This window comes from Theobroma umbraticum, unplaced genomic scaffold (genome assembly GCF_002168275.2).
Source record: "Theobroma umbraticum cultivar Fairchild unplaced genomic scaffold, ASM216827v3 scaffold_20.0, whole genome shotgun sequence".
Classification (NCBI taxonomy): domain Eukaryota; kingdom Viridiplantae; phylum Streptophyta; class Magnoliopsida; order Malvales; family Malvaceae; genus Theobroma; species Theobroma umbraticum.
This window is the reverse complement of record NW_018397266.1, coordinates 5,937,370-5,958,501: the sequence shown is the minus strand read 5'-3', so window position 1 is coordinate 5,958,501 and position 21,132 is coordinate 5,937,370. Positions and strand designations below refer to the sequence as shown.

General features: G+C 31.2%; 1 protein-coding gene across 1 annotated transcript; it reads left to right on the top strand.

Annotated features, from left to right (window-relative positions):
• Positions 1-1,106: 1,106 nt before the first annotated feature.
• Positions 1,107-5,872, top strand: LOC110423243 (benzaldehyde dehydrogenase, mitochondrial-like). Its single transcript, XM_021437403.2, has 11 exons — positions 1,107-1,326; positions 2,264-2,398; positions 2,513-2,655; positions 2,732-2,885; positions 3,000-3,229; positions 3,591-3,680; positions 4,379-4,552; positions 4,639-4,776; positions 5,062-5,199; positions 5,296-5,357; positions 5,434-5,872. The coding sequence occupies exons 1-11, from the start codon at positions 1,248-1,250 to the stop codon at positions 5,705-5,707; spliced, it is 1,617 nt and encodes a 538-aa protein (XP_021293078.1). The 5' UTR covers positions 1,107-1,247; the 3' UTR covers positions 5,708-5,872.
• Positions 5,873-21,132: the final 15,260 nt, after the last annotated feature.

Below are 21,132 nucleotides of genomic sequence, written 5' to 3'. Positions count from 1 at the left end.
GATCATTTGTCAAGATTGTAAGAAATTGATTATTTTTGGTACATCATATGATATTGATTATCGTGAACAATAGTGGCTTAGGAGCAGCTTCATCTTCTCTTTGATCCGGAGCCTCACAGCCGTCGTTTATGTTGTTGGAAACCTATTTTAACATTGGTAATGCAGTCTTTAGACTTTGTCAACCGAATTGGAGGATTGTTTATAGTTACGAAAATTGATAAATAAATTAATTATTAAATGAAAAGTATCAAGTTTTCTTTTAATTTTATTTATAAAATTGAAAAGCTACGCTGTCAGTATATATAATAAGATTAGAGTATAGAATATTATTGCATTATGCCACAAAAGCGAAAAGTTGCTGTAAAACAACTGATTCCTATATTTTTTATGTTTGTCAAATAGATTAAATTGCTAATGCCATCTCGTGCTCCACATGCCAATCCATCCTTCAATGACTTTTCTAGATATTGAGGATTGCATCCCAATTTTTTTTTAAATTTCCAAAGTCGCAATCCCCCACTTTTTGCTACGGCCACTCTGATATCAGTTTGACCATTTTTACATTGGCTGGGCTTTGTAGGTGGGCCCAAAACTCAAAAGGCTTCCCATTTATGGAAAATCCCAAAATTTTACGTAACGTATGTCTAGATTTGTCAAAGTGGCTGTACGTAGATGTAGTTGACTATCCGATTAAGGAAAGTTCCCCTCATTCCACGTCAGAAGAAGATAACAGGGCTGGAAAAGGCCCAACAAAAATCAACATCGTCGGCGTTTCTGGTGGCCTCCATTGGTCCATCATCCGCCGACGCCGCACCCTATCCAAAACTCCCAGAGTCCTGTCCACTCCGTTTTTAATCTCTTTTAAACTTATCCATAGTTGATAACTCCACGCACGCTCCCAAACCCAATAGAATCGTCAGAAATCTGAAAGCGCCACTTTTGTGGGGATTTGATATCTATTTTTATTCTTCTTTTACACTTAAACCAGACCACCCTCAGCTTTTGACTTCCACGTGGCACCATCCACCTGCACAACTAACTCTGAGAAATGTCACCCAACTGTCGATTTACTGTGCCCACTCCCACCACGTTCTTCCTCGGCCTCGGCCTCGGCCTACTTAAAGGGCCTTCTGGCATTGCAGGTTGCTCATGCGATTTGGCTGTCGACAACCCCTCGTTATCTTCTATTAAAAGGGAAAAAAAAAATACGACTAATCTCTTGATTGTTAGTCGTTAGATAATCGAGCATGGCGGCGTCTATGAGCATTTCATCGTTGCTTTCTCGTTCCTTGGCTGCTGCTTCTTCTTCTGCTCTGCGTCGTAAAGGTATTTGTATTGAATTTATTACTTTATTTTTCTGTCCATTTTTTTTAATTGTTTGCTATTGTCTTTTTTAAAAAAAATACAAAATCTTATTCTAAACAACTGGAAAGTTGAACTCTGACTTTTACGAGATATGAATGTTAGCTACGATTGATCTGATCTTTTTTTGACTTTGACGTTCGGTGGAGAATTTTTTTTGTTGTGTTTGTTTGGTTGCTCAGAAAATGTAATAATTAGAAAAAAAAGGAAAATCTTTTAATTTTTAAATCTTGTAACGCATTCTTGTACATACCTCAACAATGAAAAGTCTAAGGAACGTGAAACTGAACACTTACATGGAAACTTTCTCCGTAAAGTAAAAAAAAAAGCTTTGATCGAAAGTTTCCAAAACTTTCATTCCCTTTCATTAGTTAAATTGTACTATTAGTACGGCAGATTTGAACAATAAGGTTTTAGCAACCTGATATGTCGAAGAATTTGATATAGTAGTAACAAAGTTGTGTTTTTTGGATCTGCTTAAAGAGCTAGAAAATTTTTTTTATTGAGTTCTGATTTGTAAGACACACAGTTAATTAATTCGTATGCATGGAGTACTTTCAAGATTCCAAATTTCTAAAGTCACATATCTTCCTTTTTATTTTCCTGCTAACTGAAATGAATACGTTACGGCAACTCACGAGCGGGTACCCTACCCAACTTAAAAGAAAGAAAGAATCCTGATGTAGTAATGTGGAAAACAAGTGCAACTATTACTACCCTACTTTCCCTCTTCCTTTGGTCTTTCATGTTTTGCCATAAATTTATTGGTTAGTTCTTTTTATTTAAAAGTTTTAATTGTTGTGAGCTGAAAATTAAAATGGGTGTTGACTTGTTATTTTTAGTTCTTCCTCACTAATAAATTATTCTTAGTCAATTGTTGAAATATTATTTTTGTTTTCAGGTAGGATCTCTGAAGTGGGCAGAGTGGTTTCTAGATACGGCACTACTTGTGCTGCTGTGGAGAACCCAAATATTCCTGTCAAAGTGAACCACACTCAGCTTTTGATTAATGGGAACTTTGTTGATTCGGCATCAGGTGAGTGTTTTTTTTATTGTACATTGTTGTGAATGTAGCTGTGAATGTTTCATGTACGCGTGTTGTGATTGCTATTCTTCAGCTAATTGTTTACCAAACCTTACGATACAACAGGAAAAACTTTTCCAACATATGATCCCAGGACAGGGGATGTGATTGCTTATGTTGCTGAAGGTGATGCTGAAGATATAAATCGAGCAGTTTCTGCTGCTCGCAAGGCATTTGATGAAGGACCATGGCCAAAGATGACTGCTTATGTAATTCGTAGTTCTTACTTCTTCTGTCATATTAAATAATCTGCAACCCTGTTAAACTTTGTCTATTATCTTCCAGGAAAGATCAATGGTATTGTTCCGATTTGCTGATCTTATTGACAAGCATACAGAGGAACTTGCGATACTTGAGACTTGGGATAATGGAAAGACATATGAACAGGCTGCTAAGATTGAACTACCAATGATCTCGCGTCTAATTCGGTACTATGCTGGTCAGTAAAGTCACAGAAAATCACACCCAACATTTTTGCTATCTCCAGTAGTTTGCTAGTATTTTGTTTGCTTTTATGCAATATCTTACGCACTGAGTTTTTTGGGTTATTCAGGTTGGGCAGACAAGATTCACGGTCTTACAGTTCCAGCTGATAGTTCACACCATGTGCAAACCATACATGAACCTATTGGTGTTGCTGGTCAAATTATTCCATGGAATTTTCCTCTTCTCATGTTTGCTTGGAAGATTGGGCCTGCCTTAGCCTGTGGCAATGCTATCGTTCTTAAGACAGCAGAGCAGACACCATTGTCTGCTCTTTATGCAGCCAAGCTACTTCACGAGGTAGTTTCTTAAGTATATAACCTTTATTTATTTCTTTATCACCACAAGGTTTAGTACCTCATTTTTTTTAAGATTTTACCATCAGCACAACCTTAGGCCATGCTTCTGATTTTTTATTTTCTTAAATTTATATCTTAATTTAAATACATTGATTTCAGATAAACAGTACTTAAAATTCAGTGTTTATTGGTGGTGAAATGTGCAAATATTGTTACATTATTAAGAATATAAACGCAGGTTGTTTAGTGCATGTGGTCGGATAACTTGATAGTGGAATTCCTCATGTTATGCTTAAATGATTATTTATTTATTTATTCTTGATCTTTCATTCTGTCATTCTCACTGGGAATCATTTTCACAGGCTGGACTTCCTCCAGGCGTTCTAAATGTGGTTTCAGGTTTTGGTCCAACTGCTGGTGCTGCTCTTGCCAGTCATATGGAAGTGGATAAGGTACTTTACATCTTTAAAAGAACTAATCAGTTCTACATTTATTCTTGTTTCCTGTCACGTAATCTTGAAGAATTATCAACTTTATCTTTTTTGGGCTCACATACTAATGTCTGCCATGATGGTTCTAAATTCCCCATCTTTGCATGTTATCTTTTTTTGTCTTCACAGCCATAGCTAAGCCAATCTAAAATTAATACAGTGGTGTGATATATATATGACAAAATATTTTTCCCTGTTTTAGCTGATCAATAGCAAAAATATGCATTACAAATATCTCTGTAGTTGGAGAAGGAAAGTTTTGTTAGTAAGCTGTTGTCATCAACTCTGTTTTTAATTTCGCACCTTTCGAGTTAAACCTCAAGTATCAGTTTTCCAGTTGTTTTGTGTTCATGTTTCTTGAAAATCATTAGTTTATTGATTGAAGGAGCATAGTAACAAGGATTGCAATTAAGGCATGCTGAATTCCCCTCTCAACTGTCTCTTTCTGAAGAGTTGATTTGCCACTCATTACCACTGGACAAGTTGATATCCTTAAAAGATTGGTACACTTGTGGAAATAAAACTATAAACCGTGTGCTAAAATTTCTATATATTCTGTGTCTGTCATATAGAATGGGAAGACATGTAATCCAAGAAATATATATTTCATTCCATGACTATTTTAGTGTACCTCTGAGATCAATGTTTACCATTTACAGCTTGCTTTCACTGGATCAACTCAAACTGGAAAAATTGTCCTTGAGTTGGCTGCAAAAAGCAATCTTAAGCCCGTAACATTGGAGCTTGGAGGAAAATCCCCTTTTATTGTATGCAAGGATGCTGATGTGGACGAGGCAGTTGAGCTGGCCCACTTTGCTCTGTTCTTTAATCAGGTATGTCTGAGTAAAGGCTTTTGTAACACCAAACTCAGTTTTGGTATCGAGATTTTTTATTGAGGGTAGTTATAAACCATTTGCAGGGACAATGTTGCTGTGCCGGCTCTCGTACATATGTACATGAAAGTGTGTATGATGAGTTTGTAGAGAAGGCAAAGGCACGTGCATTAAAACGTACCGTCGGTGATCCATTCAAGGCAGGAATTGAACAAGGTCCTCAGGTAAATTGACAACCATTTCTTCATGTAGCAGTTCTTATGTCAAGTGACTTTTGATATGGACACTTAAATAGCCTTCAATTTGTAAAGAAACCTCACCCAGAGTTTCCTTTTCTGCATGCGGTCTGTGAATGAGAATTTCCAGTCTACATTATTTAGAACAATGCTAAGCCGTACTTAAGCACCCTTATCTTGAATAGCCAAGAGGAGAATCAACCAAAATGCAATGTTAATGTTTGGGATTCCATGTTAGCTAAATAGACTGATATGGCTGCATACTTAAATCAGATTGATTCAGAACAATTTGAAAAGATCCTGAGGTACATAAGATCTGGTATTGAAAGTGGAGCAACTCTTGAAACCGGAGGTGAGAGGATAGGGAGCAAGGGCTACTATATTCAGCCCACTGTCTTCTCCAATGTAAAGGTATATTATTTACAACTTCAACTGAAACCAGATTACCAAGAATGCTATTGAAAGATGATAATGGAGATAACTGATAAACCTTTCACTTTATATCAGGAAGACATGTTGATTGCACAGGATGAGATATTTGGTCCAGTTCAGTCCATCTTGAAATTCAAGTGAGCAATCACCCTTGCATCTATTTTATAAGGGAATTTTGGGTCAACTGATCTCATAATGATTCCTTAATTTCAGGGACATCAATGAGGTGATTCGGAGGGCAAACAGTACGAGTTATGGACTGGCTGCCGGTGTGTTTACCAAGGACATAGACACTGCTAACACCGTGACCCGGGCATTGAAAGTGGGAACAGTTTGGATAAATTGCTATGATGTGTTTGATGCAGCTATTCCATTTGGTGGGTACAAGATGAGTGGACAGGGAAGAGAAAAGGGTATTCAGAGTCTTAGCAATTACTTGCAAGTGAAGGCCGTTGTGACTCCCTTGAAGAATCCAGCTTGGATGTAAATCCCTTAACGACTTTGCTCTTTCGTTCTTTCTGCCTTAATAATTGAGCTGCTGATGATTCTATCCTAATTCATGCCAAAGAAACAAGATTCTGTCATAAATTTCTGTGCTGATTCAAAATAAATAACAATTTGTTTTGAGGCCCCCGACTCCGATTATAGTCAAGCCAGCTGTGCCTGATGAACTGACACCGGACTTGGTTATTTCCACCCTTTTTAGCAGGAATCAACCCAATCTGAAAAATATTCTTTTTTTTCTCTAAAATTTTGGCACATCTTTTCAATTTGAGATATACTCAACTAAATTTAAGTCCAATTTCATAAAGTTTTAAATTTTAAAAATAAAACTTAAATAAATTTATATTTTTAATCTTCATAGCATATTTAATAAATAATAAAAAAATTATATTTATATATTCAAAATTCACACGTGCTCTTAATGACGTTACATTCGGGACATATTATCAGATCCTTTACTTGTCTAAAAATATTAACGAATAACAGTTTTTTGTCAGTACTGACAAGATTTCCTTGTAGTATATATTTTTGCAATAATTACATCAAGACCATCATAAGGGCACGGCTGGGCAACCTTTATGGCCCTACTTAACCTTACTTTATTGCGTCACTAATTGTTCATAATTCACGTGCGTCTCTTTTACTTTTGTTTGCTGAGGAAAAAAATGGAAATAGCTGAAAGGAAAACGATGAAGAAAGAAAAAAATGAATAAGAGGAAATAAAGTTTTATTTAATAGAAACTTTGGGCTTTATTTAAGTTTATTATAAAACATAGATTTCAATTTATGAAACAAAATTGGGTTTCGGAAGTAGAAATATGCACAAAAAAAATATATTAACATGCTCACAAAATTCGTTCAAAAAATAGTACAAATTAATCATATATTATTTTATTTTAATCTTTGATAAACATCTTTGATTTAATTTCTTTAATTATTATTTTATTATTCTTTCCCTTTCTTTTTTTTTAATTATACTATTTTTTATATATTAAAAATTTTCAAAAGAGATTTCTCAACACTTTTGATGGAATTTAACTAAAATTTCCTCATCTTAAGTGTATCCAAAAGATGTCGGATTAATATGGTCTTTTATGAAAAATGTGTTGATTTAATCTTTTATTTTTTTATTGTTTCCTTTTGTTCTTTTTTTTATCATATATTTTGATGTAATATTTCACATCAATAAAATATTTTAATTAGCATTAGATTTGAAAACGGTTAATTTTCTGCTAAGATTAAGGGTTTGTTTGAGTATAAAATCAATGATTAAGGGATCGTTTGGGTAGGATAACATAATAGGGGCTTAGTTCAAAAAATGACTTTAATTTAAGGCTTTTTTAGCTATTTAAGACTTTTGGTTGGAACAAAAACGAATGGCTTGAGTATTGTTGACTGTGAATTCTTTTTTTATTTTTGGGTTTTTCTTTATGAATTGTTTGCGGCTCTGTTGTCCTGAGTCCTGAATTAAGGTCAGCAATGAGGGAGTAGGCCAATCGTCGAGGTGGCTGTGGCTGCAACTTGCCTCTGTTTTTGGTCCCCTGGTTCAGCACTGAACCTGCTACGTTGGTTGGAGGAAGGGACCGGAAGATTCTCCTTTTCTTGTTCAACATCGAATCCACTCAATGGGACCGAATCACGTTTTTCACTTTTGTTTCTATAATTTTAATAACCTATTTGAACTTCGTTGGCTCCAAGAAAACGTCCAAAGGGACCAATGGGATTTATGAAATTATGGTTTTAACAAGGTCCAACAACAAAATAATGTACAATGCAAATTCAATTGGGTCAAAAAATGTTTAGATATGAGACTTGCCCTTGATAATGTGGCCCAAATTAAGAAGGCCTAGAGACAAAAATAGGTACAACAAATATAAAATAAAATTGGAAATGGTAAGATGATATACAATGAAAATACAAGAATTTAATTGAAAAAGGGTTGTGGATAATTAATTGTAATTGTAATAATAGTAATAAACACATTCCAACAAAATGGGGTCCCTCCTGTTGTACTTGTCAGAAGTTTACAGGTCCACTTTTAATCAATTTGTTATGTGATCAATGTTGATATGACCAAATCTTAGAAGCTACATCTAAGTTGGATTCACATTCCTTTATCTTTTTAATGCAACACATTGGAACTAGTATCACTTTCAACATTGTTTATGAATTACCATCCTTTTAAAATCCATAAATCAGAAATTTATTATTAAATTTAGCCACAAAGTTGGTAGTAAAATTTATAGAATAATGAAGAAATCTAAGTTTTGAAACAAAAATCAAGTTTTCACAAATATTTGGAACATAATAGCATTCCTCTAAAATAATAGTCCTCTTATGAGATAATTCCTAAACATGAGTTCCTATGGAAACTACTGCAATTGTTGCACCTATTCCCAACTTCAAGATCACCTCTCCTTCACTTATGAATGTAAATAGATAGAGTATTTGTTATTTTTTAAATACTTAAATCCGAAACCCTTTAGGAATCAAATATCTAAATTTTATTAAAAATTGGCTAAAATTACAAAATATTATCTAAAACCGAATCCTATTAGCATATGGATACTTGTTTAATAACCTTACCCAAAACCCAAATAAAAACTATTTTACATTAATTCATATTTATAATAAACTTTACGATATCAACTATAGATATTATACATAATATTTTTTATATGTATAAAATAATATTTATAGATAACTATAATATATTATATATTAATATAATAATGTTAATTACTTATATATCAATATGTATAAGTTATATGCACTTAAATATTTAACTTATTGGTTAGTGTATGATCTCCTTCTAAAAAGATTAGAGTTTGAATCTCTTCATACAAATATATATATATATATATATGTATAATATGTATAAGTTGTATATTAATTTTATATAGTATACAAAATATATACAACATTTGTATGTATAATGACTAATAAATGATATAATATATAAATAAAGATAATTGATTTTCAAAAAATATAACAAAAAATAATTAATAAAATTATTAAATATAGTCATATAAATAAAGTTTGTTATAGGTTATAGCTTCTATCTTTATTATGTTCTTATTTATATACATAACTTAATTATGTTAATTGCAACACTTTGATATATTCTATTAACATAACCATAAATGAAAACATTAATAATTTTATAAGTTATAATTTTATAATTTTAAGACAAAACAGAAAGCGAACATATCTTTGCCTATAGTCAAAAGTTATGTTAAGGAGGAGACAATTGATAGAAATTTGAAATGCCACGTGTTGATAATTCAATTAGTTGACATGTAATGCTTTAATTTTGTCTTTTCTCTTTAATATCCAAAACCTTCTTTCTCTTTGTTTTCCCTTTGTTTTTAACGTTTAGAAGCATCTCCTCCTCCTTTGTGCTTCTTTCTTCTTTCTACTGTTTTCTTCAGATTTTCTCTTTTTTCTTCTTTTTCTTTGGTTTTTGCGTCTTGCTTTCTATTTGATGTTCTCGAAGCTTAGGAGACAATGGGTTTTTCCCTTTTAAGTTTTTTCTTTCTTTTTTATGGGCTCCTTTCTTTGTCTTAGCTTTTTTTTTTCTTAGTTTGTTGGATGCGTTTGCTTCTGATTCGATTTTTTTTTTTGCTTCATCATTCAACTTGGTTGCTTTCGTAGTTTTGTTTAGTTGTTGTATTGGTTTTTCTTTGTGTGATGTTGCTTTTCTCATTTTGATTCATTCTTTTCTTTTCGTTTGTGGGTTTTGTTTCTGTCATTTATATTTTTTTACAAATTGTGGTTAATTCGCTTCACCATGTGGTATTTGGAGATTTATTATTTGCACTTTTTTTTTCGAACAGTTACTTTTCTTATGAATTAGTTCTTTTTTTTTGGATGTGTAGGTTTTCTGATGAGTTTCATTGAGTTTAATTAACTTTTTTGTATATTGCTTTAAGTTTTCATATTTGATTTTTTTTTTTGTTTTTATTTATGGGTTTTCTTATTGTATTTGGTTGTACCATGTGATCGTTCTCTTTTTGATATTTTGTTGGGGCATTCGCTTTTTTGGTTCTTTATTGTTTTCATTGTTTTTGTTGTTTTACGTTAATTTGATTTGTTTTTTTCTTCTTTACCTTCATGTTGTGGGCATTTTGGAGCTATATTTTTGTTACTGTTTTTATTTATTATTTGTTCTTAGGAGAGATTTGCCATTAAATGGCATCATTTTGGAGGCAAGGGAAAATAAGTCATTTTTTGTTCAAACGGTGTTGCTTCAGGAAGAAATACAAGTTGCAAAACTGTAACGTTTTAGAGATTGATCAGTTGAATCCTTGAAGTGGGCCCGATTCTCTTGGGCCAATCCAAGTCCAAGCAAGGTATGAATTTTTTCCTTACTTTGTGGGTTGTTGTGTTAGGCTTTTGAAATTGTTGTTATTCTATCTATTTTTAGAAAACAGAAAACACAGATTGTATGAAATAATTTTTTTAGAAATAGGGAGATATAGTTTGTGAAATATAAAGAACATTTAAAAATATTTATTTTTATAATATAGATATTAGGAATGAGGAAATTGAAAATAATGAAAAAAGTAAGCAAAAAATATAATAAAATAAAAATATTTAGTTAGCATTTGGTAGATATGAAATACACACACACATACGTATAGTTTTAAGTGAAATAAAAATGGAAAAATATTTAAGCTTAGGAATCTAAACTATCTATGCTACTAAAATTTTTATACATAAAGAATATATTATTTGGATAGGATCGATGATGGAATATTTGCTCTAGACGTGAGAAGTCGTAATCTCGAGTTAATTTTCTTAGCTGAGGGATTTGGTTAAAACTGCACTAGTACGGTAGGAGATTTTTAACCTTAAATCCTAATATTTCCTAATCTGAAGAGTGTTTTAAATAAATAAAAAAATAAGGAATGTTGTTGAGTAGAAATAGAAGTAATAAATAAATGCATTCGAATTTTAAAATATATATATGTTCGATATTCATGCTTTAAAAACTAAAATACATAATACTACGATATATACTATTTAAATTGTACCAATGATAGAATTTTTTTAGCTTTGGATGTGAAAAGTCGCAATCTCAAGTTAACTTTCTTAGGTGAGGGATTTGATTCAAACTCCACCAATATGATGGAAAGGTTTTAATCTTAAGTCTCAATATTTTAACCCAAATAAATATTTTTCTAAAATATTAGTAAACAAAGGATATTAATAAAATGAAAAAATATAAAATAAAAATAAAATAAAAAAAGAATAATAAAGTGGTAAATAATAATGATAATGAAAATATGGCATAAATAACAATTAATATTGAAATTTGTAGCCTACCATGCCCCATCATTAAGCTATAAAAGATTATTTGCATCTATTTAGATATATTTTGTACGCGAATTGAAGCTTAGATGATAAAACTTTTCGAGAAAGCTTACGAAGGTGAATTCGCTTGGAAAATTTCTTAAGTGAAAGAATATCTCCGAATCTTACCAATATGATGGGAGGGTTTGAATAATGTTCTTAATAATAAGCCTTTACTCGTACTAGGGTATGCATTCATGAAAATATTATTTTTGCCTACAAATGATTTTTTCAATGATGAGATTTGCTTGATAAGCTTGCTAAGGCAAGTTTTCTCGAGTAATTCCTTAGGTGAGGAAGTTTCTCGGGTTTCACTAGTATGATGAGCAATTCGAGAAATATTCTTAATAAAAGATTTTCATTTGGCATTTATTGAAACTTATATCGTGCTTTTCATAATAGCATCATGTGCACGTCAGACCATGGTAAAGTGCGATTAGTCTATTTTCTTTAATGAGATTCAATTGCTTATAGTGGGCATTGACCCATTTCGCTTCCTCTAACTTTACTTCTTTAACGACTCTTGAAAAAGGAATTTTTACCTCAATTGGCAATACTGCTTCCATCCCATATACTAGTGAGAATGGGGTGGCTCTTGTAGATGTTTGTACGGCTCTATATTATGCATGCAAGGCAAAAGGCAGCTTTTTATGCCAATCTTTATACACCTTAGTCATCTTCCCAATTGTCTTTTTGATATTTTTGTTGGTTATTTCTACCGCTTCATTCATTTTTGGGCGATATAGTGCTGAATTGTGATGCTTGATTTTGAACTTAACACATACTTCTATTGTCATCGACCCATTCAAATTATTAACATTGTCTGTGATGATCTTTTTTGGAATCCATATCGATAGATTATCACTTTCTTAATGAACTTGCATACCACTTTTTGCATCACATTGGTGTAAGAAGCTGTTTTTACCTATTTGTGAAAATAATTAATTGCTACCAAAATGAAACTGATGTCCATTTGATGTTTTTGGGGTTATTAATCCAATCACATCTATTCCCTACATTGAGAAAGACCAGGGTGATGTCAAAAGATGTAACGGGGCTAAAGGAGTGTGGATTTAATTTGCATATATCTGGCATTTTTGACATTTTCAAGCAAATTTTATGCAATCTACTTCCACTATATGCCTATAGTATCTTACTTCCATGATTTACCTAGCCAACATAAGCCCACTTGCTGTTCATGTGCTTGATCCATTGGAATATTCATGTGTTTGAATTAAAATATATTTTCTTACAAGTTGATATGTTAAAATACCTAGTTTAGGAACAATTCGTGAAAAATGTCTTAGGTTATGTTAATTGATTATTTTAATATTAACTTCTTGATTGTGCATATGAAATTATGATGAACTCCTTCAACTTCATGAGAAATATTCTTGGTTCATCTATCATTTTGATCAAGTCACATGCTTATATGATATTTCATCCTGCTTGGCCTTAAGATTTAAAGTCTATAACTTGACTTTGATTATGCTGTTGAATAAAAAAATTAAATTGTCAAGTTAGATCATGATATATATTGTGTTGACATGGTTGAAGAATATTTTGAATGTGCTTTTGAGTGTTAACTTTGTCCTCAATAATAATTACATGATCTAAGTACTTGTGTGCATCCAACATTAGCTTATAGGCTATCATGAATGACTTGGTTTAAGATAAAAAATAACCTATGGCTTGAGTTAGCAATGCATATCTAATGAGTCTTAATTGAATACTTATATCTTGAATCCTAACAATGGGTATTCATTGATACTTGGATGCTTACATTAGATATATTCATGAGTTGAGTGCTTTATTTTCAATATTTCGTAATAATTGAAATCACTCATGAATCATGGATCATTAAGAAATTGCGTACATGAATAAAATTCAATGCTTGCATATTCTTGATAAATATATGTTTATATTTTTGGAAATTGAAACCTTGCTTGCATTTTGATGAAAATAATTAAAATCATAATTAATGAAGATAGCTATGTTATTACATGTGATCATACTTGTGCCTACTTGATCATCAAATCCTCAAGTATGATTACAACAAGTGCAAAAATACCTTGACAATGCTTCATTGATAATGATATTGTCTTGAAGAGAAAACTTCCCCTTGAATTAATAGTCTTATACATATTTTAGAAAACACTTAATTGAAATGTTTGTGTAAAATATTGTGGAAAAGAGATTACCAAAAAAGGACTAAATGATGATATTCTTATGATAACATGTTATTGTTGAGAAAATTTTCTCTTAAATTGTTATTCTTATATAATTTAGAGAATTTTTTTAACATGCTTCATTGATAGTGCTCAAACAATGTATGATGAAAATTGAAAAAGATGCTTAATCAAAATGATATCTTGGACATGTATTGAAACTAATGTGCATACAGTTCTTGAAATAATGAGTATTTGCAGCATATATTGAGTATTTATTTAAACACTCATTCTTTACTAGTTCCTTGAATATATGAGTGTGAGATTGATATATATGTTGAATATTCTATTTAAATACTCATCTATTATATGATCATTATTTATCCCCATATTTATCTCATGATCCATCTATGGGAAAGTGAGATTATGTTTTGATGTGATTAACTATTTAATCTTTTCTCCTTGTTGGGATTGATTGAATTAATGGTTAAAGGGGAGCTGATCATTGACATTATCCTATGATTTTTAAGCAGTAGAAATCTTCAATAATGAGCTTGGTAAAATCTCAACAGTTGATGTTCTTCTTTATTAGTAGTGTCTCTTAAACACTATATTAAATTTGTGCTTAATAATGTATCACATTTGTACTTGAATGTTATTTGCTACGTTCGTCACTATACTTGTTTTTTTTTTTTAGATTTAAAGGAAGAGGGATTCGAACTCTACTCTTTAAACAGGGAGATTATATACCAATCAATGAGCCAAATGCTCGGGTGCTTGTCATTATATTTGGTTGTAAACTTAATTTCTTTGCTTATTAATAACTTACATTCTCATGCTACTTGATTATTTGTTGGAATGAATATGTGAACATACTAGTATATAAAGTTGCACATATATCACTAAATCATGTTCACATTATGTGTGTACTTATAAATGCCTGATAATGGTTTATTCTTATCTATATATATGCATATCCAACTTAAACTTAAAGGATGAAATGTTTACACTTTGCTTATAAATGTATAATCTATATGTGGCATTCTTAATGATAACTTATATTGTGCCTTGATTGAAATGGTTGGATATACTTATTCATGCTTTATTTGAATATCTTGAGTAGAAATATGTTATGATTTATTTTTACATATTGCTCCTTTGATATGCTAAATGAGTATATTTCCTTTTGCCTTGCTTTAATACATATTGATTGAAAATATATCTGGATTTAATGCTTTCAAACTATGATGAATGAATATATTTCTTGATCAATTAATTGAAATATCTTAAATGGAAATACATCATGGCTTTGGATTGATGGTTAGGAATGTTGATTTTAATGCTTATATATTTGATGATTATAACTAACCTTTATCTCTTGAGTTTAAATGCTTAAAATTCGTTCTTCTTAACCTTTTTGATATAACAAGAAGGAGTAGAAGGCTTATGAGCATATTGAAATGCTTTTGAGTTATTTAAAGGTCAAAACTTAGTTTAAAAACATCATGCATATGCTGAGAGGGAGATTCTTAAAGTTCTTACTCATTTCTTACCTTTCTCACTTGAACTTTAATTTTTTAAATGTTTTCAAATAAGGGCATAGAGACTAATAGATTTAGGGGAAGCTTTCAAGAGATTTCAAATGCAAATATGCTCATGATTTGGTCATATCAAAAAAAGGCAAATTGTTAGTGTTGAAATATCTTATGTTTTGATTTGACAAAATAGCATGACATCTTGCTTTTAATGACAAGTATTCGAAATTGTCTACATAATATTTTTAGCCTCCTAACATCATACTACAATTGTTTGAAAAGCCATAAAAATGTAAAAAGCTTTCAAACATTGAATATTTAGTAAAGGAAACAAAGAGTAAACATGCTTTAACTTGATTTTAGATCACAAGGAAGAAACAAGGATGAAATAGCTAAAGTGAAATGCCAAAATGACAATAAACCTTAGGGAAATGAAACTTTAGTTAATCCAAGAAGAGCATCAATCAATCTTATGGCAAAACGGACTAATGGACAAGGAAACATGATTTAGGACAATCATAGTTGATTCTTTAAAAAAGGCAATCGATCCTCAGGTATTGATCACATGAAACTCAAAACATTTGTGAAGCTGTAGTCAATCTTCCTCAAGTGCCAGTTGATGCTCAACCAGAATAGAATGAAAAATCAAGTTGGAAGGAACTCCAATCGATCCTGATCATGTAGTAATCGATCCTTGAACAATAGTGTCACATAAACTCAACTTCAAGGAGACCCAGTCGATCCTCAAGGCACGGAAGTCGATCCGTAAGTCCAGAACTTTAAAGTTGCACACTTTCTAGAGTTAGATCTAGAATAGGATGAATTTAGTCGACTATAAAAAACTCTAATCCAAGATTTTTGAAGAACATAATTGATCTTAGGAACATGGTAGTCAATCCTAAAGCTTCAGTAATAAGCATATTTGATTCAAACTTGTGTCTAACAACACTAAACATACTTGAAACTATAAATATACTTATTTTAGTCATTTTGAAGGAAGAGAAGACCAACACTTCATTTGAAAGCCCTAGAGAGACTTTTAAGCTTTTCTTTTCTCTCTAGCTTTCATCTTAGTTTTCCAACAAGCATTCAAAAACCATAGAAGCTCACTTATTTGATAATCCTTGAGCTAAAATTTGTGAGATTATTTCTTCTCTTTGTACACAAAGCTTAAACCTTTAGCACTCAGCCTTTGTAGAGGCATTCTGGCTATTCTTGTACTCATTTTGTAAAAGTTCTAGCTTAACCTTGAAAAGCTCTTTATGGGTTTGTATTTGAGTCCGTTAAAAACTATTCTTAAAGGGTTCCGCTTGCTCTTGTGAAAAAGCATTGTTGAAGGTTTTGCTTGCTCCCATAAAAAAACATTGAGAGGGTTTAATGCTTGATCTTGTAAAAAGAACATTTCCTTGAGTGAATTTAAGATTTTTGGATTTCAAAAGAAATGGATGTAAGCTCTAGAGAAAGTCAAACCATTATAAAATCTTTGTTCTTGCCAAAAGATTTTATTTTTACACTTGTTTTAAAGGGATTTTTTTTTCAAATACCAATTCACCCTCTCTTGATATATATTGCTTTGAGTTTATACTACTAATAGGAGTCATTTCTACTGTCAACCTTGTTTGCACATATACAAGAGGTGGGCCCATAGGTAAAGACATTCTATAAAATGGCTATGGTCTTGTTTGGGGTGCTAAGCATTGTGGATTCCCTACTTGTGGTGGGGTAACTCCTATTGAATAAATAGGCTTTGCATTGCTGCCATGTGGTTGTACGTCCTTTGAGGTACTAGAGCCTCCTGCCGCACTTTTCCCTTTGTTCATGGATAACATTTTTAAAATCTTGGTCAAATAACCCATAATCTCTTCCTATTTTTTATCAATTTTGTCCATTCGTTCTGATTGCTTGTCACTAATGACCTTAAAGCAGAATCTTATATTGTATTTGTGAGGAATTTAACTCTATGAAATTTTGTTCCATCGATTTATCCTTAATAATTCTTATAAGAATGAGTTAGAATCTTTATTAGTTTTTTTTCCTTTTTTCTTTTTAACCAAAATTTAGAAATTGATAATGACAATGGATAAATTGTCGTTTTTCTCTTTATGCCCTTTATTGAGTGAATCATGCTAATGTAATGTTAATGCAAGTGGAAAATATTAGCCATCCAACAACAATTACTACAAGAAATCCTGGTCTATAAAAGTTAAACATCCAATTATATCAATCTTTAAATATTTACATCATAGATTTCAAAAGAAACAACTACCTCGATCGTATTGATTTCGCATTATCTTGAGGTGATCCATTAGACACTCACTGAATTCATCTTTTTGAATAATCTCCCACTTAACTGCCTCAGCCTTGTCGGCCATCTCCCTTGTTTTGAAAGCCATTTCATTTGTAATTCTACCTCATAGTTGTTATTATCCCTGTTGAGTGAGCTTGCAGATGATGAGGCCATAGATGTGATCAAAATTCCTTCGAGTAACAGTTCTTGTATGGCCAATGCTTCCTCTATATGCATTATGATTGATGCAAATGAGTGTATATGAAACAACAATGACAATGAAAATAAATTTAAGTTAGTATGGTGAATACTATCAATGGAAATTAAATTAACTTGCATTGTGAAAAAATCGAGATTAATATCATGGTATTTTTCACGTCGTCATATGCTATATATTCCACGATTCTTATTATTATACTTCACATGTGCCTAATTTGAGGATATACTCACGGGTGAAGTTTTACCTAGGAGAAGGCTACTCACGACATTCAATATGCTGAGTTTGGATTTGAATGGTGCTTAAGGTTGTCAAATTATTCCTCACTGTTGTCTACTCCACTGGAGATAGTGCTTAAATACAATTAAATAACTAAACCACCATCTTATTCATGCTATAATTCAAAACAAACTAATTGAAGGATTCTAATAAAAAAGATTGGATAACATGAACCTATGTTTCAACATCCATCTTTGCACCAAAAGTTTCTAGTACATTAATAAATGAAATTATCTTCAAGATACGTTCTCGAAGTGGACTACCTTACCTCGTTTTAGCATAAATAAGACTAGATTTTGTCTCATTCTGCAATTATACCTACTTCTCAATTTAAATTTTTATCTTTGTCAAATACTCTTATGGATGATTGTAAATGTAATTTATATAATAATTAAAAATTATTTAAAATAACAAATGGCGACAATGATAGTCATTAAATCTAAGCATTTTTTTATTTACAAATGAGATAAATACTATTACTATTTATAATGGCAACATAGAGGTATAATGAACAAATTATATGTATTTGTCAACAATTTTTTATAAATTATTAATATTTATAATAAAAAGTATTTTTAATGATAATCATTTGATACAAGTAGAATTCTTATTTACGAATTGAATAAATACTATTAATATTATAAGAAAAATAAAAATAGCTATTTTAAAATATAATGAACAAATAAATATGTATTCTTTGATAAAAATTTTTACCAAAGCATTTGTGCTTTTACATACATTATAGATTACTTTATTATTTTCTTTCAATTTCAAAATTAATTTCTTGCTACATTTATTAGGTAAAATTTCATGAAGAAACATAAAACATAAAACAAAGTTGTACATATAATAATAAAGAAATTTAAAATTTGAGAGGTGGCGGTTGTCACCATCCATCACCCTTTTTACTTTGTCCTTGCTTAAAATATAAGCATAGTAAGTTTATGGTGGGAAGATTCACGAAGAATGAATCGGACAAGAGTTTACTATGATAATAGAACAAGAAAAAGAAATCTAAGTAAGATGATAAATGTATTTAAGCGATATGAAATATTAATTGCATACAATATATGATCAATATTATAATATTTTGAGTCCAAGCATCAGTATTGACCCAATAATTTTTTTTTAAGAATTAAATCACGTAAACTTCAAAATCTTAAATTCTAATTATTAATATATAGTAACTGACTTAAATATTTATATAAAATTTAATACTCATATTTACATATGACATGAAACGAAATATCATAAATGTTTTTTTCTTTATGCTAATAGCTTGAACACAAAAATATTGGATACATGCTTGATTGGTCATGATTAGTTAATTAAAGATATATATGTGGACACACACGTTCGTTGGTTCATCAATTAAGGATTAATGTGTTTGGAGCTTGAGTAAACAATTTATAATAAGTAGTAGCATTTTGTTAAGGAGTAACTTGAATTAGGATTGACAATAATAAGTAGATCAAAGGGTTGAATATTCCCATTCCCAGTTTTTCTGGAAAAGAGAGAGAGAGGGTAATCATTGGTCCAAGCCGCCAACTGTGCTATAGCACGAGAAGCTGTTGTAGAGAATTATGACAACTTGACTCTAACCTTACATTTACAATATGAAATGGAATGCTTCAATGGCGTTTCAAAAGAAAAAAGAAAAGGAGCATTTAGCCTGAGCACGGGGATCCGAACAAGCGCAAGTCCACAAGAAGAATAATTGCAACAATGATCGGCAGCAGAAAATTGAATCCAATGGAGACCATGTTTGAGGGGCCTATTATTCGCCGACCAAAACCACGAGAGAGACAGCTGTGAGTGGAAGCTGGGCGCTGAAGGCCAGGCTTTTGTGGTGGGGAACGGGTAACTTTTGACTTTTGCCACTCTCTTGCAAGTTAGATAGAATCATCAACAGCAGTATATACACTTGGATCGGCTTGCGCTGCATCTGCATGGCAGGCTGATCCAAACTCTGTCAAAAGCTAATTTCTGGGAAGCTCATCATCATCAGTTTACACATACAACTTCCAGTGTTTGCGTGGGGTGTGACACAAAAATCTTAAAAGTATGAAACCCATAGATACTCAGCTTCCTTCTTTTTGGGATTTTGACCAATCATTGATTCCTTTCACAAAGATGTAAGATTTTTATGGTCAATGAATTTGGACCGTGCATGATTTTTGTCCCTTTGCGTACGCCAAACGTTCAGTTACCTAGAGCCTTGGACACGCCTGAGGAAAATATTAATATTTCATGTGTTGATTAAGAAATGTTTTAAATTAGTGATTAAGGCATCTAAGCATCTCGAGGCTGCGCTCTTCTTATTTTCCTGCCTCACTTATCCTAAGCTTCAATTCCTAAATGTTTCTTTATAAGTGTTATATATTTACAGAAGCAAGGGTTGTTGTTTTTTTATGGCAGAAAATCTGGTTCCTGCCTTCATGCCTTTTCTTTCAACGTCCATTTCATATCAGACTAGATTTTGTATTTATTTATTCTCATAAGACTATCAACCTGTTTCTCTCTCTCTCTCCTCTCTTTTTTCAGTTAATATCAAATTCATCCCAAAAGGTTTTAATTGTTCATTATTAATCGTAACAATATGAATTTTAGCTATATTTTTTTCAAATTAAATTTGAATTTTCTTTCTTTTGAATTAAAAAAATAAATGATATGATATTATATATTGTCATTAAATTTTTTATTTGTATAAATTAGAGGTGTCTATGAGTTGCATTGAACCTCTAAATCTTAAGTTTGAACTTGGACTCAACTCTACTCTACTTGCACAATTAACAGTTATTTATCATTAAAATATTAAAATATTTTTACATTGATATTTTAAATATAGTTTATAATTAAAATTATATAAAAACAATTATTTAATAATAAAATAATCTCGAGAGGCGAGTTGAGCTTAAACTTGGAAAAGTCCTCACCCGAGTCAGGCCAGGCTTGAGGGCTTGACATGTCTAGTATAAATGGATATACAATAATACTATCAAATAAAATAAGTTACGTATATTGACATGATAACTTTAATTAATAACGTAAAGTGTAATAGCTTATTGAATATATCAATAATAGTGGAAATAATCTACGTGATAGCTTGTCTTGTTTATAAAAAATATTAGCATGTATTATCATTGAGAAAATCAATACTAAAAAAATACATAAGCCACAAAATGTCTTTCCATTTTCCCCTTAAAAAGGAAAAAAAAAAAGTAATCATTTCAATTGTTTGCATTTAGGTAATATTTCATACATTACACATTTATTTATTTTATTATTCTCACAATCTTCTTGTAATTAATTATCGGACATGTCGGTAAAGTCTATGTTTCTTAAACTACAGATGTTAGTTTTTAAATATATCAATTACCATTATTATGATTATGAAAGGGTTTTTTTTTGTAAAAAAAAAATTTGAGATTAAGAAATTGAAATAAGCTTCTCGAGTTAAGAGAATTTATGCAACTAATATTGAGTCAAATTAATTAGGTATCATTTGTGAAAAATATTAAATGTTTGTACCATGAATTGGGATGGAGATAAAGTACAAAATGAAAA

What these genes read in the sequence shown, in the direction of transcription:
- LOC110423243 (XM_021437403.2), top strand. Translation starts at nt 1,248, where the DNA reads ATGGCGGCGTCTATGAGCATTTCATCGTTGCTTTCTCGTTCCTTGGCT. An exon ending in TTGCTCTGTTCTTTAATCAG is followed by an intron (nt 4,553 to 4,638) that starts GTATGTCTGAGT and finishes AACCATTTGCAG; the next exon opens with GGACAATGTTGCTGTGCCGG. An exon ending in CAGTCCATCTTGAAATTCAA is followed by an intron (nt 5,358 to 5,433) that starts GTGAGCAATCAC and finishes CCTTAATTTCAG; the next exon opens with GGACATCAATGAGGTGATTC.